The sequence below is a fragment of the Oncorhynchus keta genome, chromosome 29, assembly GCF_023373465.1.
Source record: "Oncorhynchus keta strain PuntledgeMale-10-30-2019 chromosome 29, Oket_V2, whole genome shotgun sequence".
Lineage (NCBI taxonomy): Eukaryota > Metazoa > Chordata > Actinopteri > Salmoniformes > Salmonidae > Oncorhynchus > Oncorhynchus keta.
This window is the reverse complement of record NC_068449.1, coordinates 25,008,749-25,031,344: the sequence shown is the minus strand read 5'-3', so window position 1 is coordinate 25,031,344 and position 22,596 is coordinate 25,008,749. Positions and strand designations below refer to the sequence as shown.

General features: G+C 40.4%; 1 protein-coding gene across 1 annotated transcript in view; it reads right to left on the bottom strand.

Annotated features, from left to right (window-relative positions):
• Positions 1–21,451, bottom strand: part of LOC118362578 (protein kinase C eta type-like) — a 37,669-nt gene extending 16,218 nt beyond the window's left edge. The window contains exons 1-7 of the mRNA XM_035743010.2: positions 20,539–21,451; positions 9,861–9,924; positions 3,191–3,344; positions 2,927–2,961; positions 2,437–2,519; positions 1,615–1,744; positions 1,365–1,498 (exon numbers count right to left, since the gene is read on the bottom strand). Coding sequence (XP_035598903.1) covers positions 1,365–1,498; positions 1,615–1,744; positions 2,437–2,519; positions 2,927–2,961; positions 3,191–3,344; positions 9,861–9,924; positions 20,539–20,889 — 951 coding nt within the window. The 5' untranslated portion in view covers positions 20,890–21,451. The remainder of the gene's footprint in view (positions 1–1,364; positions 1,499–1,614; positions 1,745–2,436; positions 2,520–2,926; positions 2,962–3,190; positions 3,345–9,860; positions 9,925–20,538) is intronic.
• Between the last annotated feature and the right edge of the window lie 1,145 nt (positions 21,452–22,596).

The following is a 22,596-nucleotide window of genomic DNA, read 5'->3' as shown; positions in this document are numbered from 1 at the left end:
AACTACTGAGTATGTTCATATTGGTATGTATGTATGTATGTATGTATGTATGTATGTATGTATGTATGTATGTATGTATGTATGTATGTATGTATGTATGTATGTATGTATGTATGTATGTATGTACGTACAGTGGCTTCGAAAAGTATTCATACACCTTGACTTATTTTGTTGTGTTACAGCCTGAATTGAAAATGGATTAAATTGATAATTTTTTCTCACCAATCTACACACAATACCCCATAATGAAAAAGTGAAAACATGATTACCAAAATGTTTGCACATTTATTGAAAATGAAATATCTAATTGACATATGTATTCACACCCGAGTCAATACTGTGTAGAAGTACTTTTGGCAGCAATTACAGCTGTGAGTCTTTCTAGGTAAGTCTCTAAGAGCTTTCCACACCTGGATTGTGCAACATTTGCCCATTGTTCTTTAAAAGAAAACAATCTTCAAGCTCTGTCAAATTGGTTGTTGATCATTGCTAGACCACCATTTCCAGGTATTGCCATAGATTTTCAGTATGCTTGAAAACATGGAGAGTGGTACTAAGTAATGTGTTGTATTGGATTTGCCCCAAACATATCACTTTGTATTCAGGACAAAAAGTGAATTACTTTGCCACATTTTTTGCAGTATTACTTTAGTGCCTTGTAGCAAACAGGATGCATGTTTTGGAATATTTGTATTCTATACAGGCAATCTTCTTTCCCATCTGTCAATTGGGTTAGTATTGTGGACTAACTACAATGTTGTTGATCAATTCTCAGTTTCCTTCTATCACTCCCACTAAACTCTGTAACTGTTTTAAAGTCACCATTGGCCTCGTGAAATCCTTAACTGGGTTTCCTTCCTCTCCAGTAACTGAGTTAGGAAGGACGCCTGTACCTTTCTAATGACTGGGTGTATTGATATACCATCCAAAGCGTAATTAAAAACATTACCATTCTTTCTTTTGTTGTTGTTGACCCATCGAACAATAAGTGCCGTTCTTTGTGAAGCATTGGAAAACCTCCCTGGTCTTTGTGGTTGAATCTGTGTTTGAAATTCCCTGCTCGACTGAGGGACCTTACAGATAACTTATTACATTTTAAATTCAGGGCGTAACACAACAAATGTATGTATGTATGTATGTGTGTATGTGTATGTGTGTGTGTGTGTGTGTGTGTGTGTGTGTGTGTGTGTGTGTGTGTGTGTGTGTGTGTGTGTGTGTGTGTGTGTGTGTGTGTGTGTGTGTGTGTGTGTATGTGTGTGTATGTATGTATGTATGTATGTATGTATGTATGTATGTATGTATGTATGTATGTATGTATGTATGTATGTATGTATGTCTTAATCTCTCTCTCCTCTCTCTCCTACCAGCGAATTGCGTTTGGAGAACCCCCCGGCCTGCAGGCCCATCTCTGCCAACTTGTTGGCCAGCTCCACACTGTTGACCCCACAGCTGGGTGCTACGTTGCCCTTACAGCGGATGTGCACGTTCATCTTACAGCCTGCAGAGGACAGACACATAATACACAGGAAGTACAGGTTAATAAGCTGTGCAGATTTCTACCTGTCCATAAACATCAGAGAGAAAGAGAGAGTATGAGAAATGAAAGAATCTTACTCTTGCAGTGGAGACCCTGTCTGACAAGGCCCCACAGTAGAGAACCACAGTGGTCACAGAAGGTGGGAGCCTTAAAGTTGTGGATGTTGAACTTGTGAGGGACGTTGATACTGAAGCCTTGGTTGGTGGTCTGTGAATGAGATTTCATCAGTATGTCACCCCATTGACCTAGGCTTGCTCAAGCAAACCATCATATGGCATCATACTTCTCAAAACATAAATGTTTTTCTTCACATACCAGTATATTAATAAGTCAAGTGTCAATCTGTTTAGTTCCTATTTTTCTTCAGTGGTATGGTTTGTTCATATGTGTAGTAGACCGGGACATGAAACTTGAATGTTCAGCATACATTGAACCTCAGTTTGAGACAAGTTCCCTAAAATGTCTTTAGTGTACTTGCAGAATATGTGTGATAATATTCAGTAGCTTGATGTTGTTGGCCCACACCTTTCTGCCTCACTGAACAGCTCAACACAAACAGCATCCTGGGCAGGGTCCCTGATCAACACACAGCTGCTGAATACATGTATGTTCATCATACGTCTAAGGTCTATCAGCTGTAACACAATGCACCTGTAGATCAGCCTATTTTGACTCTGGAATCCCCTGACATTTTTCACAGTGTATTTCAGGTAAAAAGACAACATTTTGTCTTTGCATTGTCTGAACACATTCCATTGATGAGGGGGTGTTTCTTTTGGAGAATGCATGCAGGTGTGGGTGTCATAATGACGACATGACAGAGCTGTTACAGCATTACTGTAGTGGATTAGGGATATGGTGATGAAGGTAAAATGGCTGGTCTCTGTATGTTGTCTCACCGGCTCCTTGACAGGCTTCTTCATACGTGGACACACCGTGACAACCAACTGATGACATCGCTTGTGAACCACACACGTGCATACTGGGAAACAGACAGACAGAATGAAAACATGGAAACTAAACAGCAAACAATCAAACCATGTCGGTCGCTGATTCTTTCATTTAGAGAAAGAAACTCTGACAAAGGCATCTTCCTGCTGAAACGTTGGTGATTCTAATCAATTGTTTGAGAGAAAGAGCACGATGCCAAATTATTTTCATGAAAGTGAACTTTAAACAGAGTGTTTGTGAGATGGAGGCCAGGCACCGTAAGTTGAGATGGAGATTGGGTTCAGCAACTCTATAATAAAAGAGGTGTGAGAGCTCAGTCTCTGTGGAGTAGCACTTACTTCCTGTCTGAGTGGGCGGGTGGTCACAGAATGGTGTGAAGGAGAAAAGAGAGACAGAAAGCAGAAAGAAAGACCCAACAAAGAAAACAGTGTCAATTACCTTGGCATTGGTAGCCCTGCTTCCCAAACACACCCCTGTAACCAAAGACCTGACAATCAGAAATCATGCAAGGCATAATGTTTACATAATAAATAGGTTGTAATGGGCTGTTTCTATTATACACAATTGACAATACAGTCACAGTTGGAGATGAACTCTCTGATGTAAGGGCAGTGGAGTGTGTGTGTGTGTGTGTGTGTGTGTGTGTGTGTGTGTGTGTGTGTGTGTGTGTGTGTGTGTGTGTGTGTGTGTGTGCGCCCTTACCAGATGAACTCTTTGCAGTGGAAGCAGAAGGTGGGCTGCCGTAGGAAGGTGGACATGAACTTGTGTCCGTTGACCTGATGGATCTTGCGTTTCACGGCCCCTTGCCTCTTCCTGTTGAACTGCTTGAACACCTTGGCCTTCCCCGTGGCGTCATCTGAGAGCACAATGGGATGGAGGTCAGACAGACATGTTGAAATGAGTACACAACAAGCATATCACGGATGGTACGCGTTTGTGTATGTCTGGAGTCGTTTTTAAACGGACATTTTATTTGTGAGGTGCTGAAACCACAAGTATACAACAAAAACGTGCATGATGTGGAGTCCCAACACCTTAGAGAGAGAGAGAGATGGTGGTGTATTACAGCGAGTACGGCATTCAACTGTCAGATATTGACTGCTTTTGGTTGATTTGCTCGCCACAGCAAAAAAAAACGAGTTATTTCTCTTTATTGAACTAGGATATAAGACAACATGTCACTTGGCGCACCCCTAAGTGACACCATCCAGTCAGCCACTATCGTGGACCATCATTAAAGCTGAGCAGACGTAATGCGAGGGGAGTTTCCAAAGGGATAATACAGATCAGTGAGTTATGGACAGGTCTTGGTAGTTCCTGTATGAAGTCACAGTTTGCCAACACTACTCATGGTGAAAAGCAGCCCTCCTACAGTGCTGAACCTTAACCCCGGCATTTCCTTCCACATCACAATAACCCCCATAACAGTGTTGTGGCAACGCTAAACACACAGCAGAATAGAACAACACAGAAGAGTTAGGGTATGAGACAGAACATACAGCAATGCTGGGCAGTCACAAACAAACACAGCAGGTAAACACAAACACACACAGCAGCTAAACACAAACACACTATGTTTGTTCACTGGGAAAACATACACATTCTACATGCTTATTGGAGCAGAGTAGAATTTTGACACGTTTGAAAACCAGTCAGAAGTGACAGCAGATAAAAAGGGAACTTGAGGGTGAGAGTTTGCTAAACACCACAGTAATTCAATGGATGGACCTTCTCTAAAGCATTCACGACCTATCCCAACCGCACACGTATCAGGGATCTTTAAAACAGATGTTTATGAGTTATATGATGATAAAGTGAGAGAAATGTGCAGCGCTCAGTGCAGTTATGATTTATACAGTGTATCGGTCAGATGCAGTTTAGATAAGGTCTTGATGATTTTCAGTGGTGAATTAACTATAACAGTGTACTGTACAAACTGCTAGAGGGGGTGTTCCTACTCGAAAAACACAAGAAAGAGGACTGACACCCACCACTTCAGATTGTTCTGAAATCAATTATGGTGTTAGAAACAGATACGATTAGCATTCCTGCAACATAATTTTGTTGAAATATAATTTTATCTTTGAGAAATTAAGCTCATTAATTGCATCCAAATTGGCCATTATAATTGATAGGATTCATATAATATTCTATAAATAAAGGACCTAACACCCGATTTGGACCAAACATTTTTTCCCTAACAAGGAGAAGGACCTGAGGAATCCAAAACGATGGTCAAAGGCCAGCGACAGACTCTCCCCACCCCTCACCAATGCCATTCCAACAACCAGTATACAGCATCAATTTTCTATGTAGTATGGAGCTGCGGCTCAGAGTATTGTTTCTTCATACTATGTAATATATTATCAGTGAATTTGGTGAATTTTCTTTCCCCTTGTTCAGAGAAATTAGTAATTGAAGTCGTTAGGTTTATATCCCATCCTACATCCTGATATTACAAGGTTCTGACCACTAGATGGTGGTGTTCCATTTAAATGATTTAAATATTTAAATGATTTTCCAATCGTTTCGTTCTGAACAGAAACATCCTTTTTTTCGTTCCGTTCCACTGTTCCAACCAGCAAGATAAAGTTCTGAACCAGTTCAAACCACAAAAAAAGGAACAATTTAGATAGTTCCTTTCTGTTCCTTTTTACATTTAGCTCAACATTAAATTGCTTCAATGGATAGAGAAGCTTCCTATGGAGCGGGCAAACTATGTACAGTTGAAGTCGGAAGTTTACATACACTTAGGTTGACTGTGCCATGAAACAGCTTGGAAAAATCCAGAAAATTATGCCATGGCTTTAGAAGCTTCTGATAGGCTCATTTGAGTCAATTGGAGGTGTACCTGTGTATGTATTTCAAGGCCTACCTTCAAACCCAGTGCCTCTATGCTTGACATCATGGCAAAATCAAAAGAAATCAGCCAAGACCTCAGAATGAAGTCTGGTTCATCCTTGGGAGCAACTTCCAAACGCCTGAAGGTACCACGTTCATCTGTACAAACAATAGTATGCATGTATAAACACCATGGGAGCACGCAGCCGTCATACCGCTCAGGAAGGAGACGTGTTCTGTCTGCTAGAAATGAACCTATTTTTGTGCGAAAAGTGCAAATCAATCCCAGAACAACAGCAAAGGACCTTGTGAAGATGCTGGAGGAAACAGGTTACAAAAGTATCAATATCCACAGTAAAACGAGTCCTATATCAATATAACCTGAAAGGCCGCTCAGCAAGGAAGAAGCCACGGCTCCAAAACCGCCATAAACAAAGCTAGACTACGGTTTGCAACTGCACATGGAGACAAAGATTGTAGTTTTTGGAGAAATGTCCTCTGGTCTGATGAAACAAAAATAGAACTTTGGCCATAATGACCATCGTTATGTTTGGAGGGAAAAGGGGGAGGCTTGCAAGCCGAAGAACACCATCCCAACCGCGAAACACGGGGGTGGCAGCATCGTGTTGTGGGGGTGCTTTGCTGCAGGAGGGACTGGTGCACTTCACAAAGTAGATGCCATCATGAGGCAGGAAAATTATGTGGATATATTGAAGCAGCATCTCAAGACATCAGTCAGAAAGTTAAAGCTTGGTGGCATTGGGTCTCCCAAATGGACAATGACCCCAAGCATACTTCCAAAGTTGTGGCAAAATGGCTTAAGGACAACAAAGTCAATGTATTGGAGTGGCCATCACAAAGCCCTGACCTCAATCCTATAAAAGAAATAGTGGGCAGAACTGAAAAAGCGTGTGTGAGCAAGGAGGCCTACAAACCTGACTCAGTTATACCAGCTCTGTCAGGAGGAATGGGACAAAATTCACCCAACTTATTGTGGGAAGCTTGTGGAAGGCTACCCGAAACATTTGACCCAAGTTAAACAATTTAAAGGCAATGCTACCAAATACTAATTGAGTGTATGTACACTTCTGACCCACTGGGAATATGATGAAATAAAAGCTGAAATAAAAGCTGAAATAAATAATTCTCTACTATTATTCTGACATTTCACATTCTTAAAATAAAGTGGTGATCCTAACTGACCTAAGGGCAGGGAATTTTTACTAGGATTAAATGTCAGGAATTGTGAAAAACTGAGTTTAAATGTATTTGGCTAAGGTGTATGTACACTTCCGACTTCAACTGTATATGCATTGGACAGACAAGTGTAGTGTAGGGTGCAACATGCGATTGAAATTCTGTGGTGAGGAGGGCGCTGGGCATCTTGTTGCTATGACATGTATTATCTGAGTTAGGCCCACAGAATTATACCTACAGAGGAACGGCTTCTGTGAAGGAACGTCTTTGAACTTCAGAAAGTTGGCTTAACTAAAGCTGGACCAGAGCTAGCCCTTGATAATGACACAGTTCTATTTAATTACACATAATGTTGCTTAGAGTTTGAGAGCTAGACCAGAGCTAGCTAACAAGCTAGCTCGCTAACAAGCTTGTGTGTACAGAGCGGCACCAGAATTAAAATAAAAACAAGTTTTACTTTTTTGTACTTAATAAATCCAATGTGAAATGTTATATTATACTTAACTAGCAATGAAAAAGTAAATCCATTGTTCTCAAATTAAAAATCTCTCTCCCTAATTTCTGAATCTCGCCTGTAACGTCAGTAGCTACAGTAGACTATGCATGCTTTGGAGGGAGGGCAGGGAACAGGTTGCCTACACACTCACACTCTGGCAAGATTTTCAGCTGGCAGGCTTTGCATAGGCGCTTTGTTGCGTTATCTTGTGGGACTAGGGGAAAAAAGGACGTTATTAACCTGTTGCCATGCTTTTAATATAACGGCCCTGTTCCGGAACAGTATAGATCACTTTCGTTCTTAGTTTTCGTTCTGTTCCTCCAAAAAAAAGAAAAATCTGATTTTCGGTTCCCTGAATCCAACCCCTGCCAATAAGCAGTCTATTGACAAGGTATGACAGCAACCCATGCTTTGGTTTTGTTGGCCACTGTTTCAAATGCTAACTTTGGGCTTTTTCCACCTTTTGTTGTGTTACAAAGTGGGATTAAATGCATTTAATTTGTTTTAAATTGCCAAAAATCTACACAAAATTCTGAAAAAGTGGAAGATTTTTGTATATTTTAATAAATAAATAAGAAAGTAATATATCTTGATTAGATAAGTATTCCACCCCCTAAATCAATACGTTTGAATCACCTTTGGCAGTGATTACAGCTGTGAGTCTTTCTGGGTACTGTAAGTCTCTAAGAGCTTTCCACATCTGGATTGTGCAACATTTACCTATTATTCTTTTCAAAATTCTTCAAGCTCTGTCAAATTGGTTGTTGATCTTTGCTAGACAACCATTTTCAGGTCTTGTCATCGATTTTTAAGCAGATTTAAGTTAAAACTGTAACTCAGCCACTCACAACACCAACTGTCAGAGCAGCTCACAGATTACTGCACCTGTACATAGCCCACCTATAATTTAGCCCAAACAACTACCTCTTTCCCAACTGTATTTAGTTTATTTATTTATTTTGCTCCTTTGCACCCCATTATTTATATTTCTACTTTGCACATTCTTCCATTGCAAAACTACCATTTCAGTGTTTTACTTGCTATATTGTATTTACTTTGCCACCATGGCCTTTTTTGCCTTTACCTCCCTTCTCACCTCATTCGCTCACATTGTATATAGACTTGTTTATACTGTATTATTGACTGTATGTTTGTTTTACTCCATATGTAACTCTGTGTCGTTGTATCTGTCGAACTGCTTTGCTTTATCTTGGCCAGGTCGCAATTGTAAATGAGAACTTGTTCTCAACTTGCCTACCTGGTTAAATAAAGGTCAAATAAATAAAAAACAACCATTCACTGTCTTCTTGGTAAGCAGTTTAGATTTGGCCTTATGATTTAGGTTATTGTCCTGCTGAAAGGTGAATTCATCTCCCAGTGTCTGGTGGAAAGTACACTGAACCAGGTTTTCCTCTAGGATTTTGCCTGTACTTGACTCCATTCCACTTATTTTTTTGTCCTGAAAAACTCCTCAGTCCTTAACGATTACAAGTATACCCATAGTTTTCTCCTATCACATTTACTAAACTCTGTAACTGTTTTAAAGGCACCATTGGCCTCATGGTGAAATCCCTGAGCGGTTTCCTTCCTCTCTGGGAACTGAGTTATCTTTGTGGTGACTGGGTGTATTGATACACCATCCAAAGTGTAATTAATAACTTCACCATGCTCAAAGGGATATTCAATGTCTGCTTTTTTTATGTACCTATCTACCAATATGTGCCCTTCTTTGTGAGGCATTGGAAAACCTCCCTAGTATTTTAATCTGTGTTTGAAATTCACTGCTCGATTGAGGGACCTTACAGAAAATTGTTTATGTAGGGTACAGTGATGAAGTCATTAAAAAAAATCCCCTTTAAAACGAATCACCTAATAGTAGGAACAGCACCATCTAGTGGTCAAAACCTGGTAATATCAGGATGGGACATAAAGCTAACAACTTCAATAACCAATTTCTCTGAGCAGTAAAAAAAACATCAACAATTTCACGGAGAATGCATAAGATAAGATGAAGAAACAATACTCTGAGCAGCAGCCCAATACTACTTGTCAAGCACAGAGAACTGATACTGTATACTCATTGCTGGGTTGGGATGGCCGTGGGATGGGGGGGGTGCGTGGGTGGTTTATGACAATTTATTTAGATTACTCGTGTCTACTACTGTTAGAAAAAATGTTTGGTCCAAATCGGATATTAGGTACTATATTTATTGAATATTATATGAATCCTACAAATGGCAACAACAAAAAATGATCAGAGGTCAAATTATATTTCAACAAAATAATATTGTAGGAATGCTAATCGTTTCTAACTACAGAAACGTTTTCGGAAAAGTCTGAGATGTCTTGCTGAAATTAAATGGAACGACCCGGAGGGAGAATGTCTGTCAGACAGAGAACAGAGGATAAAATATGAATGATTAAAGTAACAATGTTCTATCGGAAAGGAAACAAAGAAGTCAATAAGATTCCCATCAGTCAAAGCGCCTGCAGTATGACTTACTGTAAGTCAGTCACACGACACGCATGCATGAACGCACACACAAACAGGTTTCTGTGATGCTGAATATCTGTGTCTGACAGCCTGTAAGTAATCAGCTGCATCAGGGGCTGTGTTAAAGCAGACAGACAATTAACTTTAGAGGGGGGAGGGACTTACTGTACATTATGTCGAACAGAACAAAGTGTTCCTGAATATTTAAGGACTTGAAAGAATGTGTGCCATCTTAGTGTAAGAGAAATAAAAAGATACAAACAGAGAGGGAGGGAGATGGCAATACTATCTATGGATGAAATAGATAGATGGTTGGTATGATATACACAATGAAACATTCTTACCATCAATGAAGGAGCCATTGAGTGTTATGAGGATGAACACCTTGCCCTCTGGCTCCAGGTCCACCTACACACAAACACAGGAGACTAGACATTAGACGAGACTACTCAATGAGTAAAAGCTAACCATGTGACTCCCAACCAACCAGGTAACTCGCAAACAAACATATGTAATGCAATATAACCTAGATTTATTGTAGGGGAGATAGGGGTAAGTTGAGCCAAAGGGGTAAGTTGAGACACTCTTTTTTTCTAGGAAACCATACACAAATATTTAGGAAGAGACCATCATTTCACGGAGGACAAAAAACACATGGGAAAAGTGAGTTAACAGCTTTTCACCAAGTCAAATTCATTTATTGTGTTAGAGGTTTCATGATGCTGGTATCTAAATCAAAGTAGATCATTTTAAGATTGTGTTATACATCAGTCTGGGTCTCAAAGCTTCAATATGAGGTCCTAAACCTAGCATGAAGGTGCATCCTTGAAGTTGTGTGGGTTAAATGTTTGCCTTGGGATAAGTTGAGCCAATGGCAAGTTGAGCAAATAGATTTGTTTTTGTTTCTCAGGCGTAATGCAAGGCATTATCGCTGGGATATGAGGTAACAATAAAAGTGTACAAAATAAGTACAAAGTGTTTGTTACAGTAGGTGTTAATAAGCCTAGTGACTGTGTTAAATTGTGTTTGGGAAATAAAGATAGACATGGTTTTAAAAAGGTAGTGGAACTATTTCTTCAGTAGAGGAATTTGTAGGTGACTTAACTTACCCTGTTCGGCGCTCAATTGTGCCAAGATACCTCTCTTTTTGGACAAGCTTGTTGTCAAAACTGTACTGTTTACATTAATTGTGATTATTTCCAGGGATACACAACATCCTGAAATACAGTATGTGTAAATATCTTTGTCAGAAAGAATATTATATTTCCCTTGACGGAGTGACTCAATGTAAAACATGGCTCAATTTACCCCACTCTCCCCTATGCAAGGTGTAGGGGGAGCGCGTTATAGGTATGTAAATGTGTGTAGACATGATGTTACATCCTTGTTTAACATACCGGTATGTAGCGTGTAGGTGCGTGTGTTGTGAATGGTTGAGTGTGTATGTAATGTGGGGAGAATGTGAGCAATGTGGGAGACTAGAGAGCCGGTCCAGCTTGTTTAGCTAGGTTCAGTAAATGACACCCTGCTTCACTCAAAATAACATCCATCTCACACAGACATAGGCATTAGCATAAAGAAGACATACAGCCAGAGACAGACAATAGACATAAGACACAGTCAGAAACCTGAAAAGAGCTCCACTGCTGCAGAGGCCATGCACTAACCACTTCATTGAAACTGGGGTTACTTACAGCAAACTACAGACACTGTTCTAGTCAGACAGACCCCCCCCAATGGAAAATCTTGACAACCCACGACAAAAGTGACATGACTGGGCTGATACCGCAAGATCATCTCCATCCTGATTCAGTCATCTCTACCAGCCTGTCTCTCCATTCAATATTCTTGGTCAGTTATATCATTCTCTATTGCTATGAGGAGGGCATATCTCTAACATAACACATTCTACTGCTGAGGCTCAAACATAAGGACATGTAAAACCCCAGACTAAGTACACCATCAGATGTAAGATCATGATAATTCCACCTCTCTCCTTAACATGGCATCACCCTCCACGCATGTTTCCTTTGTGTACAGCTGAGCACACACACCCTCAAACTATTAGCCTACTGTCACCCATTACTGTCCTGTTCTCTTTCTCTGAGAACGCTGGACCTGTGTCTTCAGGGAATCAACCGAGGCAAACAGAACTCCAGAGTCAGATGAAGACAGAGGAGTTCAGACTAAAATCAGGCTTTGATGCTGACACGACCATAGTAAATTTAAAAAGCAGGAACTTTGTCTGACTGAGTACCACACGGCAGTAAGGGGAAGTCATTTTTTTTCCGGGGGAGGAGCGATAGTTCCTGACAAACATTTACAGTTAAACTGAGTCTATTCCATCCACTTCTGCTTAAAAGCAGAGACAAGACTGTCAAGATGAACCTGAAGGATGGTTCAACACAGAACACTAATGAAGTCATCACAGGTGTAAAATTGTGGGTCTTAGTGGAATCTTCCCTCCAGTGTTAAGGCTGTGAGTGGGGTGTGAGAGGAGTGGGTAGATGGCACATACTGTAAGGCTGAGCCGCAGGCCCATGAGACAACAGATATGACTGCATGCTTCTATTTTGAGCTGCTCTCTTGAGGTTAAGGCCTCATACTGCTACTTGTTTAGATAAAGAAACCTATCCACCCATGTGTATGTGTATTCGTGTGTGAGCCCTTAGATCAAAGACACTGAATTTTTGTGTTTAATATGCAACATTGTACTGATTAGAGAGGAACACCGATGAGAAAGTGCTGTCCTTGGCTCTGAACCAAGAGAAGCTATAAAACAAGGGAGATGGGAAAAGACTTGGGAGCCTTTGAGCATAAAGCAGACGGTGGGAAACCTTCAACAACAGTGGTGTGGGCGTGTGGAGGCCTGTGCCCTACTCTACACGTCATAGGTATAGGGCCCCAAGCACTTCATCTGAGATTTAACGAAGCAAAACAAGTCTCAGTTCAGATCTCGAGCTGGAAGAAACGCACACCTGTTTAGGTTTTGGCTAGCGGAGTAGAACACTTGAAAAAGAAAAGGAGAGCTGCACGCTCTAGGAGCTCAGATGCAATCATTTACTAACCAACATTTCGACAGCCAAGCTGTCTTCATCAGTGTATAATGACAAACACTGCGGGTCACGTCGCTATATCGGCAGTGAACACGTCACCCTGGTCTCACAGTTCAGATCTATCAGATGAGTATTTTCGAGGCTGCATCTCGTAAAAGAGTGAAGCCAGGCAATGCACACATATCTGTCAAACCTCACAGACACACCCACTGTACTTGACTCTGGCCTTCAATGGTTGGTTCCTGGTGGAAGCTTTACAAAAAAATATAGCTCAGACTCTACTTTTCAAGAGGAGTGAGCGGTCTGTTAACAGCTTTTGGGCACCATGACACAGATGAGTTTTTGAGTATGGCAGACCACTGTATTGCATGACCATGCGAGATAATAAGAAGGCCAGATAGCCACTGGAGGGCGTTGAGTCTTAAGGCGCACATACGTTACCAGATCGACCTGTCCCAGACATGTACAACTTCAGGTTACACACCAATCACATTTTTGTTTACTCCTCTAGGACCTGAAAGTAAACCAGATGAGCGAAACTGTTGCAGAGGGAAATTCTCTCTCCAGTGACAGACAAATTCCAAACCAGTAGTAGCCTACTATGGTATACAGAGGGTGTAACCTCGAAAGCAACACACATCAACAAAAGGCAAACGTGGAGAGTAATACCAGCTCTTGATACCATCACATTAACATCTGTATATGACATGCCCTAAGATAGGGTATTATCACACTTCAGCTTGTTTGTACATGCAAGTCACAGGAATTAGATTAGTTGTGGTTTCCAGCATACCTTACAATGCAATACTTCACATACTGCTACTACCGGGAGGCATAGTTAGCACGACAGAGGCATGTGTGGTTATTATTGTTATCCATCAACAATGACAAGCCACCGGGGTCTGACAACTTGGATGCAAAATTACTGAGGATAATAACGGACAATATTGCAACTCCTATTTGCCATATCGTTAATTTAAGGCCTACTAGAAAGTGTGTGCCCTCAGGCCTGGAGGGAAGCAAAGGTCATACTGCTACCTTAGAATAGTAAAGCCCCCTTTACTGGCTCTAACAGCTGACCAATCAGCCTGTTTCCAACCCTTAGTAAAGTTTTTGAAAAAAATTGTGTTTGACTAGATACACTGCTATTTTACAGTAAACATATTTACAACAGACTTTCAGCATGCTTATAGGGAAGGACATTCAACAAGTACAGAACTTACACGAATGACTGATGAATGGCTGAAAGAAATTGATGATAAACATATTGTGGGGACTGTTTGTTAGACTTCAGTGCGGCTTTTGACATTATCGTTCATAGTCTGCTGCTGGAAAAACGTGTGTGTTATGGCTTTACACCCCCTGCTATATTGTGGATGAAGAGTTACTTGTCTAACAGAACACAGAGGGTGTTCTTTAATGGAAACCTCGCCAACATAATCCATTTAGAATCAGGATTTCCCCAGGGCAGCTGTCTAGGCCCCTTACTTTTTTCAATCTTTACTAACCACATGCCACTGGCTTTGAGACAGTGTCTATGTATGCAGATGACTCAACACTTTACACGTCAGCTACTACAGCGACTGAAATGACTGCAACACGTAAGAGCTGCAATTAGTTTCAGAATGGGTGGCAAGGAAGAAGTTAGTCCTAAATATTTCAAAAACTAAAAGCATTGTATTTAGGACAAATCATCCATGAAACACTGTACTTCAACTAAAATCGTGTAATGAATAATGTGGAAATTTAGCAAGTTAAGGTGACTTAACTGCTTGGAGTAATCCTGAATTGTAAATTGTCATGGTCAAAACATATTGATACAACAGTAGCTAAGATGGGGAGAAGTCTGTCCATAATAAAGCGCTGCTCTGCCTTCTTAACAACACTATCAACAAAGCAGGCACGACAGGCCCTAGTTGTGTCACACCTGGACTACTGTTCAGTCGTGTCATCATGTGCAATTGGCTCGGAACAGGGCAGCACGGATGACCCTTAAATGTAGATGGGGAACTAACAACGATATGCATGTCAATCTCTTGACTTCATCACTAGTTGTTTTTGTAAGAAGCGTTGACAAGCTGAATGCACTGAGGTGTCTGTTTAAACTACTAGCACACAGCTTGGACAGCCATGCATACCCCACAAGACATGCCACCAGAGGTCTCTTCACAATCCCCAAGTCAAGAACAGACTATGGGAGGTGCACTTTACAACATACAGCCATGACTGCATGGAACTCTATTCCACATCAGGTAACTCATGCAAGCAGTAGAATCAGATGTAAAAACAGACAAAAACATCTTATGGAACAGCGGGGACTGAGGAGACACACACACAGGTACAGACACACACATACTCACACACACGCTAGAACACGCACTCTACACAAACGTACATTGTAATATTGTTCTATGGTGGTATTATACATGTTGTATTGTAGATATGTAGTGGTGTAATAACGTTATATGCTGTCCTGTTTTATCTTTTGTTTTATGTGTAATGTAAGTGACTTAATGTGTCTGGACCCCAGGAAGAGTAGCTGCTGCCTTGGCAACAGATGATGGGGATCCCTAATAAATACAAATACCTCTTGATGATGTCACCTTTGACTCTCTAACAGGCTTAAGTTAAATACACAGAGGTATCCACCAAGATGCCACCTATAATGAGCTGCTGAAGATTCTTATGGGAAATGGAGACTATGGGATCTGCATGCCTTGGATATCACTTGCCCTGTACAGAAAGGACTGGAAAAGGAATGGCAAAATGAGTGTAAACGATGCAGGTCGACAACAAGAATCGTGTGTTCCATGGCTCCTGGCATCAGTTTATCAACATACAGTACATTATGGAATGTGTATGGGGTTTTCCTATAAACTAGGTTACCAGTGAGGATTTCCTACACTGAACAACTTGTTACAACTGTTGATAAATCACTGATAATAATCTGCCAACCTTTTTCATGTAATTACATTAAGATATAAGGGGGATCATAGCCATGGTCAATAAAATTCACACGTTTTTTTAACCCTTTATCGTGGTTGGTGTCTTGAAAAATCGTGTTTTGTGGCATAAAACAGGACCTTTTCTGTCCTTGCATTTACGGCATGTAAATTGTTACATCATATTAAGCATTAATCAGTTAAATAAGACATTCAACTTGAACCCCTAAGAATCCTGGATCTCCCTTTCAGACAGATCTTAGAAATGCAGTGCAACTATGTTACATTTACATCTATTATTGGGTGCAAAGAGTTTACAGGCACACAAATCAAAAATAATGTAGCCTATACATTTCAAAATCGAATGCTTCTAGCCAAAAGAGTCACCTTACCTTAATACTTAAAACCTAAACTGATACTGTCATTGACGTGGTTCTTCAATAATTATGCAAAATACTTGTTGGATGAACATTTGGTGTGCAGCTGATTAGTTAAGCCATGATATTTGCACACATCATCATCTGATCCAGGAAGGAATTTTCCAATTGAGAGTCAAGTGATGAACAGCTGTTGTGATGGTGCATGCGATGAAACAAGAGCCCAAGTGCTGGAGAAAAAAAAGGTGTTTCTGAGGAATGTCCAGAATATGCTGTGGAAGACAGTTGTGCCTTATTCCACATTGGATCTAATATCCTTAGCAACTGACATTGATCCTCTGTTGTTGTCTGCTTGATTAACAGTAGTGTCTTCTTAGATTTAAAAGAAAAAGCATCAGGTTATACTTATGAGTTCATGTTTTTCAGTCAGCTTCATATGTTTTTGTGCCTCGGATTGGACACCAAGTCTACTGCTTGCATCCAACGCTATTCCTCTTCATTATTCTGGATATAATGACAACAAATGACTTAGTCTAGTGGGCTTCTTCACAACATGATCTGGTTATGAAATAACATGACAAATACATTTTGGTTTCCATGTTACACCTGCAATATGCAAGGACCTTGAAGTAGCCTAAGCTACTGTACTTTAACTTGAATTTGGAGCTCAGAAATTCAAGTAGGCTACTGGAATAGGCCTACCTTGAAAATCAGACATTTCCTCAATATGGTGCTTGAAAAGTTATTGTAATTACTGGTCGCTTATATTAATCTGTGAATTCATTTTTTTTACCGTTTATATGTGAGAAATGAGGCCACTCATTTGTTTCCCACCGGTTCATTTGAAGGCTGTTGCGCTACTCTGCTGTGGTAAAACCACGTGTGGTTATTATGACGACATCTAATGTTGGCTTCAAGTTGCCATTCCATATAAATAGGGGAACTGTTTTTTTGGGGAAATGGTATTGGGGCACTTTCTCATTATAAAAACAGCGATAGTGAGGTTAAGGCTACCACTATCCATGGCCTGCGTCAGCCACATAGACTACAGTCAGGCAATGTCCACATTATTCTCACATATTTTAGAATGTAATAATAATTTGAGTATCAATACATTGACAAATATTAATTTTCACAGTCTGCTGCCTCAGTTTGTATGATGGCAATTTGCATATACTCCAGAATGTTATGAAGAGTGATCAGATGAATTGCAATTAATTGCAAAGTCCCTGTTTGCCATGCAAATTAACTGAATCCCCCCCAAAATGTCCACTGCATTTCAGCCCTTCCACAAAAGGAACAGCTAACATCATGTCAGTGATTCTCTCATTAACACAGGTGTGACGAGGACAAGGCTGGAGATCACTCTGTCATGCTGATTGAGTTTGAATAACAGACTAGAAGCTTCAAAAGGAAGGTGGTGCTTGGAATCATTGTTCTTCCTCTGTCAACCATGGTTACCTGTACTGAAACACGTGCCATCATCATTGCATTGCACAAAAAGGGCTTCAAAGGCAAGGATATTGCTGCCAGTAGGATTGCACCTAAATCAACCATTTATCGGCTCATCAAGAACTTCAAGGAGATCGGTTCAATTGTTGTGAAGAAGGCTTCAGGGCGCCCAAGAAAGTCTAGCAAGCGCCAGGACCGTCTCCTAAAGTTGATTCAGCTGCGGGATCGGGGCACCACCAGTACAGAGCTTGCTCAGGAATGGCAGCAGGCAGGTGTGATTGCATCTGAACGCACAGTGAGGCGAAGACTTTGAGGATGGCCTGGTGTCAAGAAGGGCAGCAAAGAAGCCACTTCTCTCCAGGAAAAACATCAGGGACAGACTGATATTCTGCAAAAGGTACAGGGATTGGACTGCTGAGGACTGGGGTAATGTCATTTTCTCTGATGAATCCCCTTTCCGATTGTTTGGGGCATTTGGAAAAAAGCATGTCCGTGGAAGACAAGGTGAGCGCTACCTTCAGTCCTGTGTCATGCCAACAGTAAAGCATCCTGAGACCATTTATGTGTGGGGTTGCTTCTCAGCCAAGGGAGTGGGCTCACTCACAATTTTGCCTAAGAACGCAGCCATGAATAAAGAATGATAGCAACACATCCTCCGAGAGCAACTTCTCCCAACCATCCAGGAGCAGTTTTGTGACGAACAATGCCTTTTTCAGCATGATGGAGCACCTTGCCATAAGGCAAAAGTGATTAACTACAGTGCCTTGCAAAAGTATTCGGCCCCCTTGAACTTTGCGACCTTTTGCCACATTTCAGGCTTCAAACATAAAGATATAAAACTGTATTTTTTTGTGAAGAATCAACAACAAGTGGGACACAATCATGAAGTGGAACGACATTTATTGGATATTTCAAACAAATCAAAAACTGAAAAATTGGGCGTGCAAAATTATTCAGCCCCCTTAAATTAATACTTTGTAGCGCCACCTTTTGCTGTGATTACAGCTGTAAGTCGCTTGGGGTATGTCTATCAGTTTTGCACATCGAGAGACTGACATTTTTTCCCATTCCTCCTTGCAAAACAGCTCGAGCTCAGGTTGGATGGAGAGCATTTGTGAACAGCAGTTTTCAGTTCTTTCAACAGATTCTCGATTGGATTCAGGTCTGGACTTTGACTTGGCCATTCTAACACCTGGATATGTTTATTTTTGAACCATTCCATTGTAGATTTTGCTTTATGTTTTGGATCATTGTCTTGTTGGAAGACAAATCTCCGTCCCAGTCTCAGGTCTTTTGCAGACTCCATCAGGGTTTCTTCCAGAATGGTCCTGTATTTGGCTCCATCCATCTTCCCATCAATTTTAACCATCTTCCCTGTCCCTGCTGAAGAAAAGCAGGCCCAAACCATGATGCTGCCACCACCATGCTTGACAGTGGGGATGGGGTGTTCAGGGTGATGAGCGGTGTTGCTTTTACGCCAAACATAACGTTTTGCATTGTTGCCAAAAAGTTCAATTTTGGTTTAATCTGACCAGAGCACCTTCTTCCACATGTTTGGTGTGTCTCCCAGGTTGCTTGTGGCAAACTTTAAACAACACTTTTTATGGATATCTTTAAGAAATGGCTTTCTTCTTGCCACTCTTCCATAAAGGCCAGATTTGTGCAATATACGACTGATTAATGTCCTATGGACAGAGTCTCCCACCTCAGCTGTAGATCTCTGCAGTTCATCCAGAGTGATCATGGGCCTCTTGGCTGCATCTCTGATCAGTCTTCTACTTGTATGAGCTGAAAGTTTAGAGGGACGGCCAGGTCTTGGTAGATTTGCAGTGGTCTGATACTCCTTCCATTTCAATATTATCTCTTGCACAGTGCTCCTTTGGATGTTTAAAGCTTGGGAAATCTTTTTGTATCCAAATCCGGCTTTAAACTTCTTCACAACAGTATCTCGGACCTGCCTGGTGTGTTCCTTGTTCTTCATGATGCTTTTAACGGACCTCTGAGACTATCACAGTGCAGGTGCATTTATACGGAGACTTGATTACACACAGGTGGATTGTATTTATCATCATTAGTCATTTAGGTCAACATTGGATCATTCAGAGATCCTCACTGAACTTCTGGAGAGAGTTTGCTGCACTGAAAGTAAAGGGGCTGAATAATTTTGCACGCCCAATTGTTCAGTTTTTGATTTGTTAAAAAAGTTTGAAATATCCAATAAATGTTGTTCCACTTCATGATTGTGTCCCACTTGTTGTTGATTCTTCACAAAAAAATACAGTTTTATATCTTTATGTTTGAAGCCTGAAATGTGGCAAAAGGTCGCAAAGTTCAAGGGGGCCGAATACTTTCGCAAGGCACTGTAAGTGGCTCAGGGAACAAAACATAGATATTTTGGGTCCATGGCCAGGAAACTCCCCAGACCTTAATCCCATTGAGAACTTGTGGTCAATTCTCAAGAGGCGGGTGGACAAACAAAACCCCACAAATTCTGACAAACTCCAAGCATTGATTATGTGTGAATGGGCAGCCATTAGTCAGGATGTGGCCCAGAAGTTAATTGACAGCATGCCAGGGCGGATTGCAGAGGTCTTGAAAAAGAATGGTCAACGCTGCAAATATTCACTCTTTGCATCAACTTCATGTAATTGTCAGTAAAAGCCTTTGACACTTATGAAATGCTTGTAATTATACTTCAGTATTCCATAGTAACATCTGACAAAAATATCTAAAGATACCGAAAGCAGCAAATTTTGTGGAAATTAGCATTTATGTCATTCTCAAAACTTTTGGCCACGACTGTAGCACTAGGCCTATCTTGTTGTATAAGTGGAGTTACGGGCCAATTTGTATATATATTCATTTTTATTCCTCTAAGTACACATGTGGAACTGCACGAAAATAATTTTTATTTCAAACCATTTAGAAATGTTGTGACATAGGATCAATTATTTACAGGAATAGCTGTATATGCAAAATCCCCAAAAGTTCCAAGGGAACTACTAAAGAGTAAAAAAAAGCAAGATCAGTGTATTTCGACTCCCTTTAATGACTGTGTGTCTTACAGTCTGACTATATTAATTAATCTTTTATCCCGAATTGCCAAGAGGATAAAAGTGTGTCAGTCAGGCAAGCATGTCAACCACATCCCTATCCATCCTCACAGTGCCAACTGCCCAGGACTTAGCTACTCACCCATCCTTCAAAAGTCTCTTCTGTGTTCAAGGTTTTCATCAGGTCCTCAAATTGAAATGTGCAGTTAGCAACAAAATCGTCATTCCCTATGGGCGCATCGTGAAATACAGCCAACTCTATATGCTTGCCGTCGTTGACATTGAGGCAGAACTCTTCGTTGTAAGTTGGCATGTTGGTTTTCTGCTTTGTATGCGTCTGTCCAATTTTGTACTCGTCCACCTTTATCACAATGTAAGGGTCCAAAGTGGGAGCTGTTTTGTTGAACATTGTAGAATGGCGAAGGGAAAAAGTAGTTGGTTTGAGGTCCAACGCCTCACCAATTCTAATCTTTAGATACCCGTTGAACTTCATGGTATTGTTCCTCTAAAGAAAAAAAAAACGTCTACAAACTCAAAGTAAAAACAATATACTTAACTAAAATTAAAAATACGATATGGATTTAACATGCATGCAAAGCATTCTTATTTGCTGATATAATTTCTAAAGAATATACATCAATATCGTTGACTGAATTGGAGTCCAATGTTGCGTCCTAAAGCGATTCGAACGCGTTGCTCTTGTCATTTGCCATCTTCAGGTGATGCGTTCTCACAGTGCTCTTGACCCTTGGTCCTGAGCACTTTCCTGGTCAAATGTGTGTCCTTGCCTTCCGAAACACCCCAGCTGAAGTGAACTAAAACAGAAAGCTCGGCACGTCCTGAAGAACGACCTTCTTCAAATAAGCTCTTCAAAGAAGTTCCGTAAAAAGGAAGTAGCCTACCAGAAGTAGCAACAATGATTTCCCTGTAAAGTTTCTTCTTTCTCAACGTGTTTACATTTTGTTCTGACAAATGTGATTGCTACCTGCATGCAACTGTAAAAGGTCTTGCCAATGTGTTAGAGATTGTAGTCTCCACGGTTACTGTCAAGGATTAATATAATACTGTTAGAAAGTACATTACGACTATAACTACCATGGTGCACCGCTGTCCCTAGGGTTGCCTCAAAGCATGCAGGTATCAAAATGACTCACCTGTCCTCAGCAGATACAGTGCCTTCAGAAAGTATTCATACCCATTGACTTATTCCACATTTTGTTGTTACATCCTGAATTCAACATTTATTAAATATATAATTTTTTCTCTCCCATCCATCTAGACACAATACCCCATAATAGGAAGTGAAAACATGTTTTTAGAAATGTTTGCAAACGTATTAAATTAGATATACAATTTACATAAGTATTCACACCCCTGAGTCATGTTAGAATCATCGTTGGCAGCGAGTCTTTCTGGGTAACGTTAAATCCAAACATAACGCTTTGAATTCATGACATGAAGTTAATTTATTAGATTTTTTTCTTCAGTTTTGCGTTAGTGCCGTATTGCAAACAGGATGTTTGTTTTGCAATATTTTTATTTTGTACAGGCTTCCTTCTTTTCACTCTGTCATTTAGGTTAGTATTGTGGAGTAACGACGTTGTTGATCCATTTTCAGTTTTCTCTTATCACAGCCATTAAACTCTGTAGCTATTTTAAAGTCGCAATTGGCCTCATGGTGAAACGGATATTCAATTATCTGTTTATTTTTATTTTTACCCATCAACCTCCCTAGTCTTTGTGGTTGAATCTGTGTTTGAAATTCACTGCTTGACTGAGGGACCTTACAGAAATGGTATGTTTGGCGAACAGAGATGAGGTAGTCTTTCAAAACTCATGTTAAACACTCATTGCATACATTAGCTTTTAATTTAATTAATTTGTAATAATTTCGAAAAACATAATTCCACTTTGACATTATTGGGTATTGTCTGTAGGCCAGTGACACAAAATCTCAATTTAATTCATTTTAAATTCAGTCTGTAACAATAAAATGTGGAATACTTTCTGAAGGCACTGTAAATAAATAATCAAATAGCACCCTCTTGTGATGAACAGAGAGTGTGAATAACTCGAGCTACACATTCCTAATTAAACTTCACACTTAGCTTACAGGCTCCATTCGGAGTATTTAGCTATCTAGTCTCAGTAGTTCATCCCTGAGGTCTTTTGTACAGTTCTTGTGTGAGACAAATCCGAG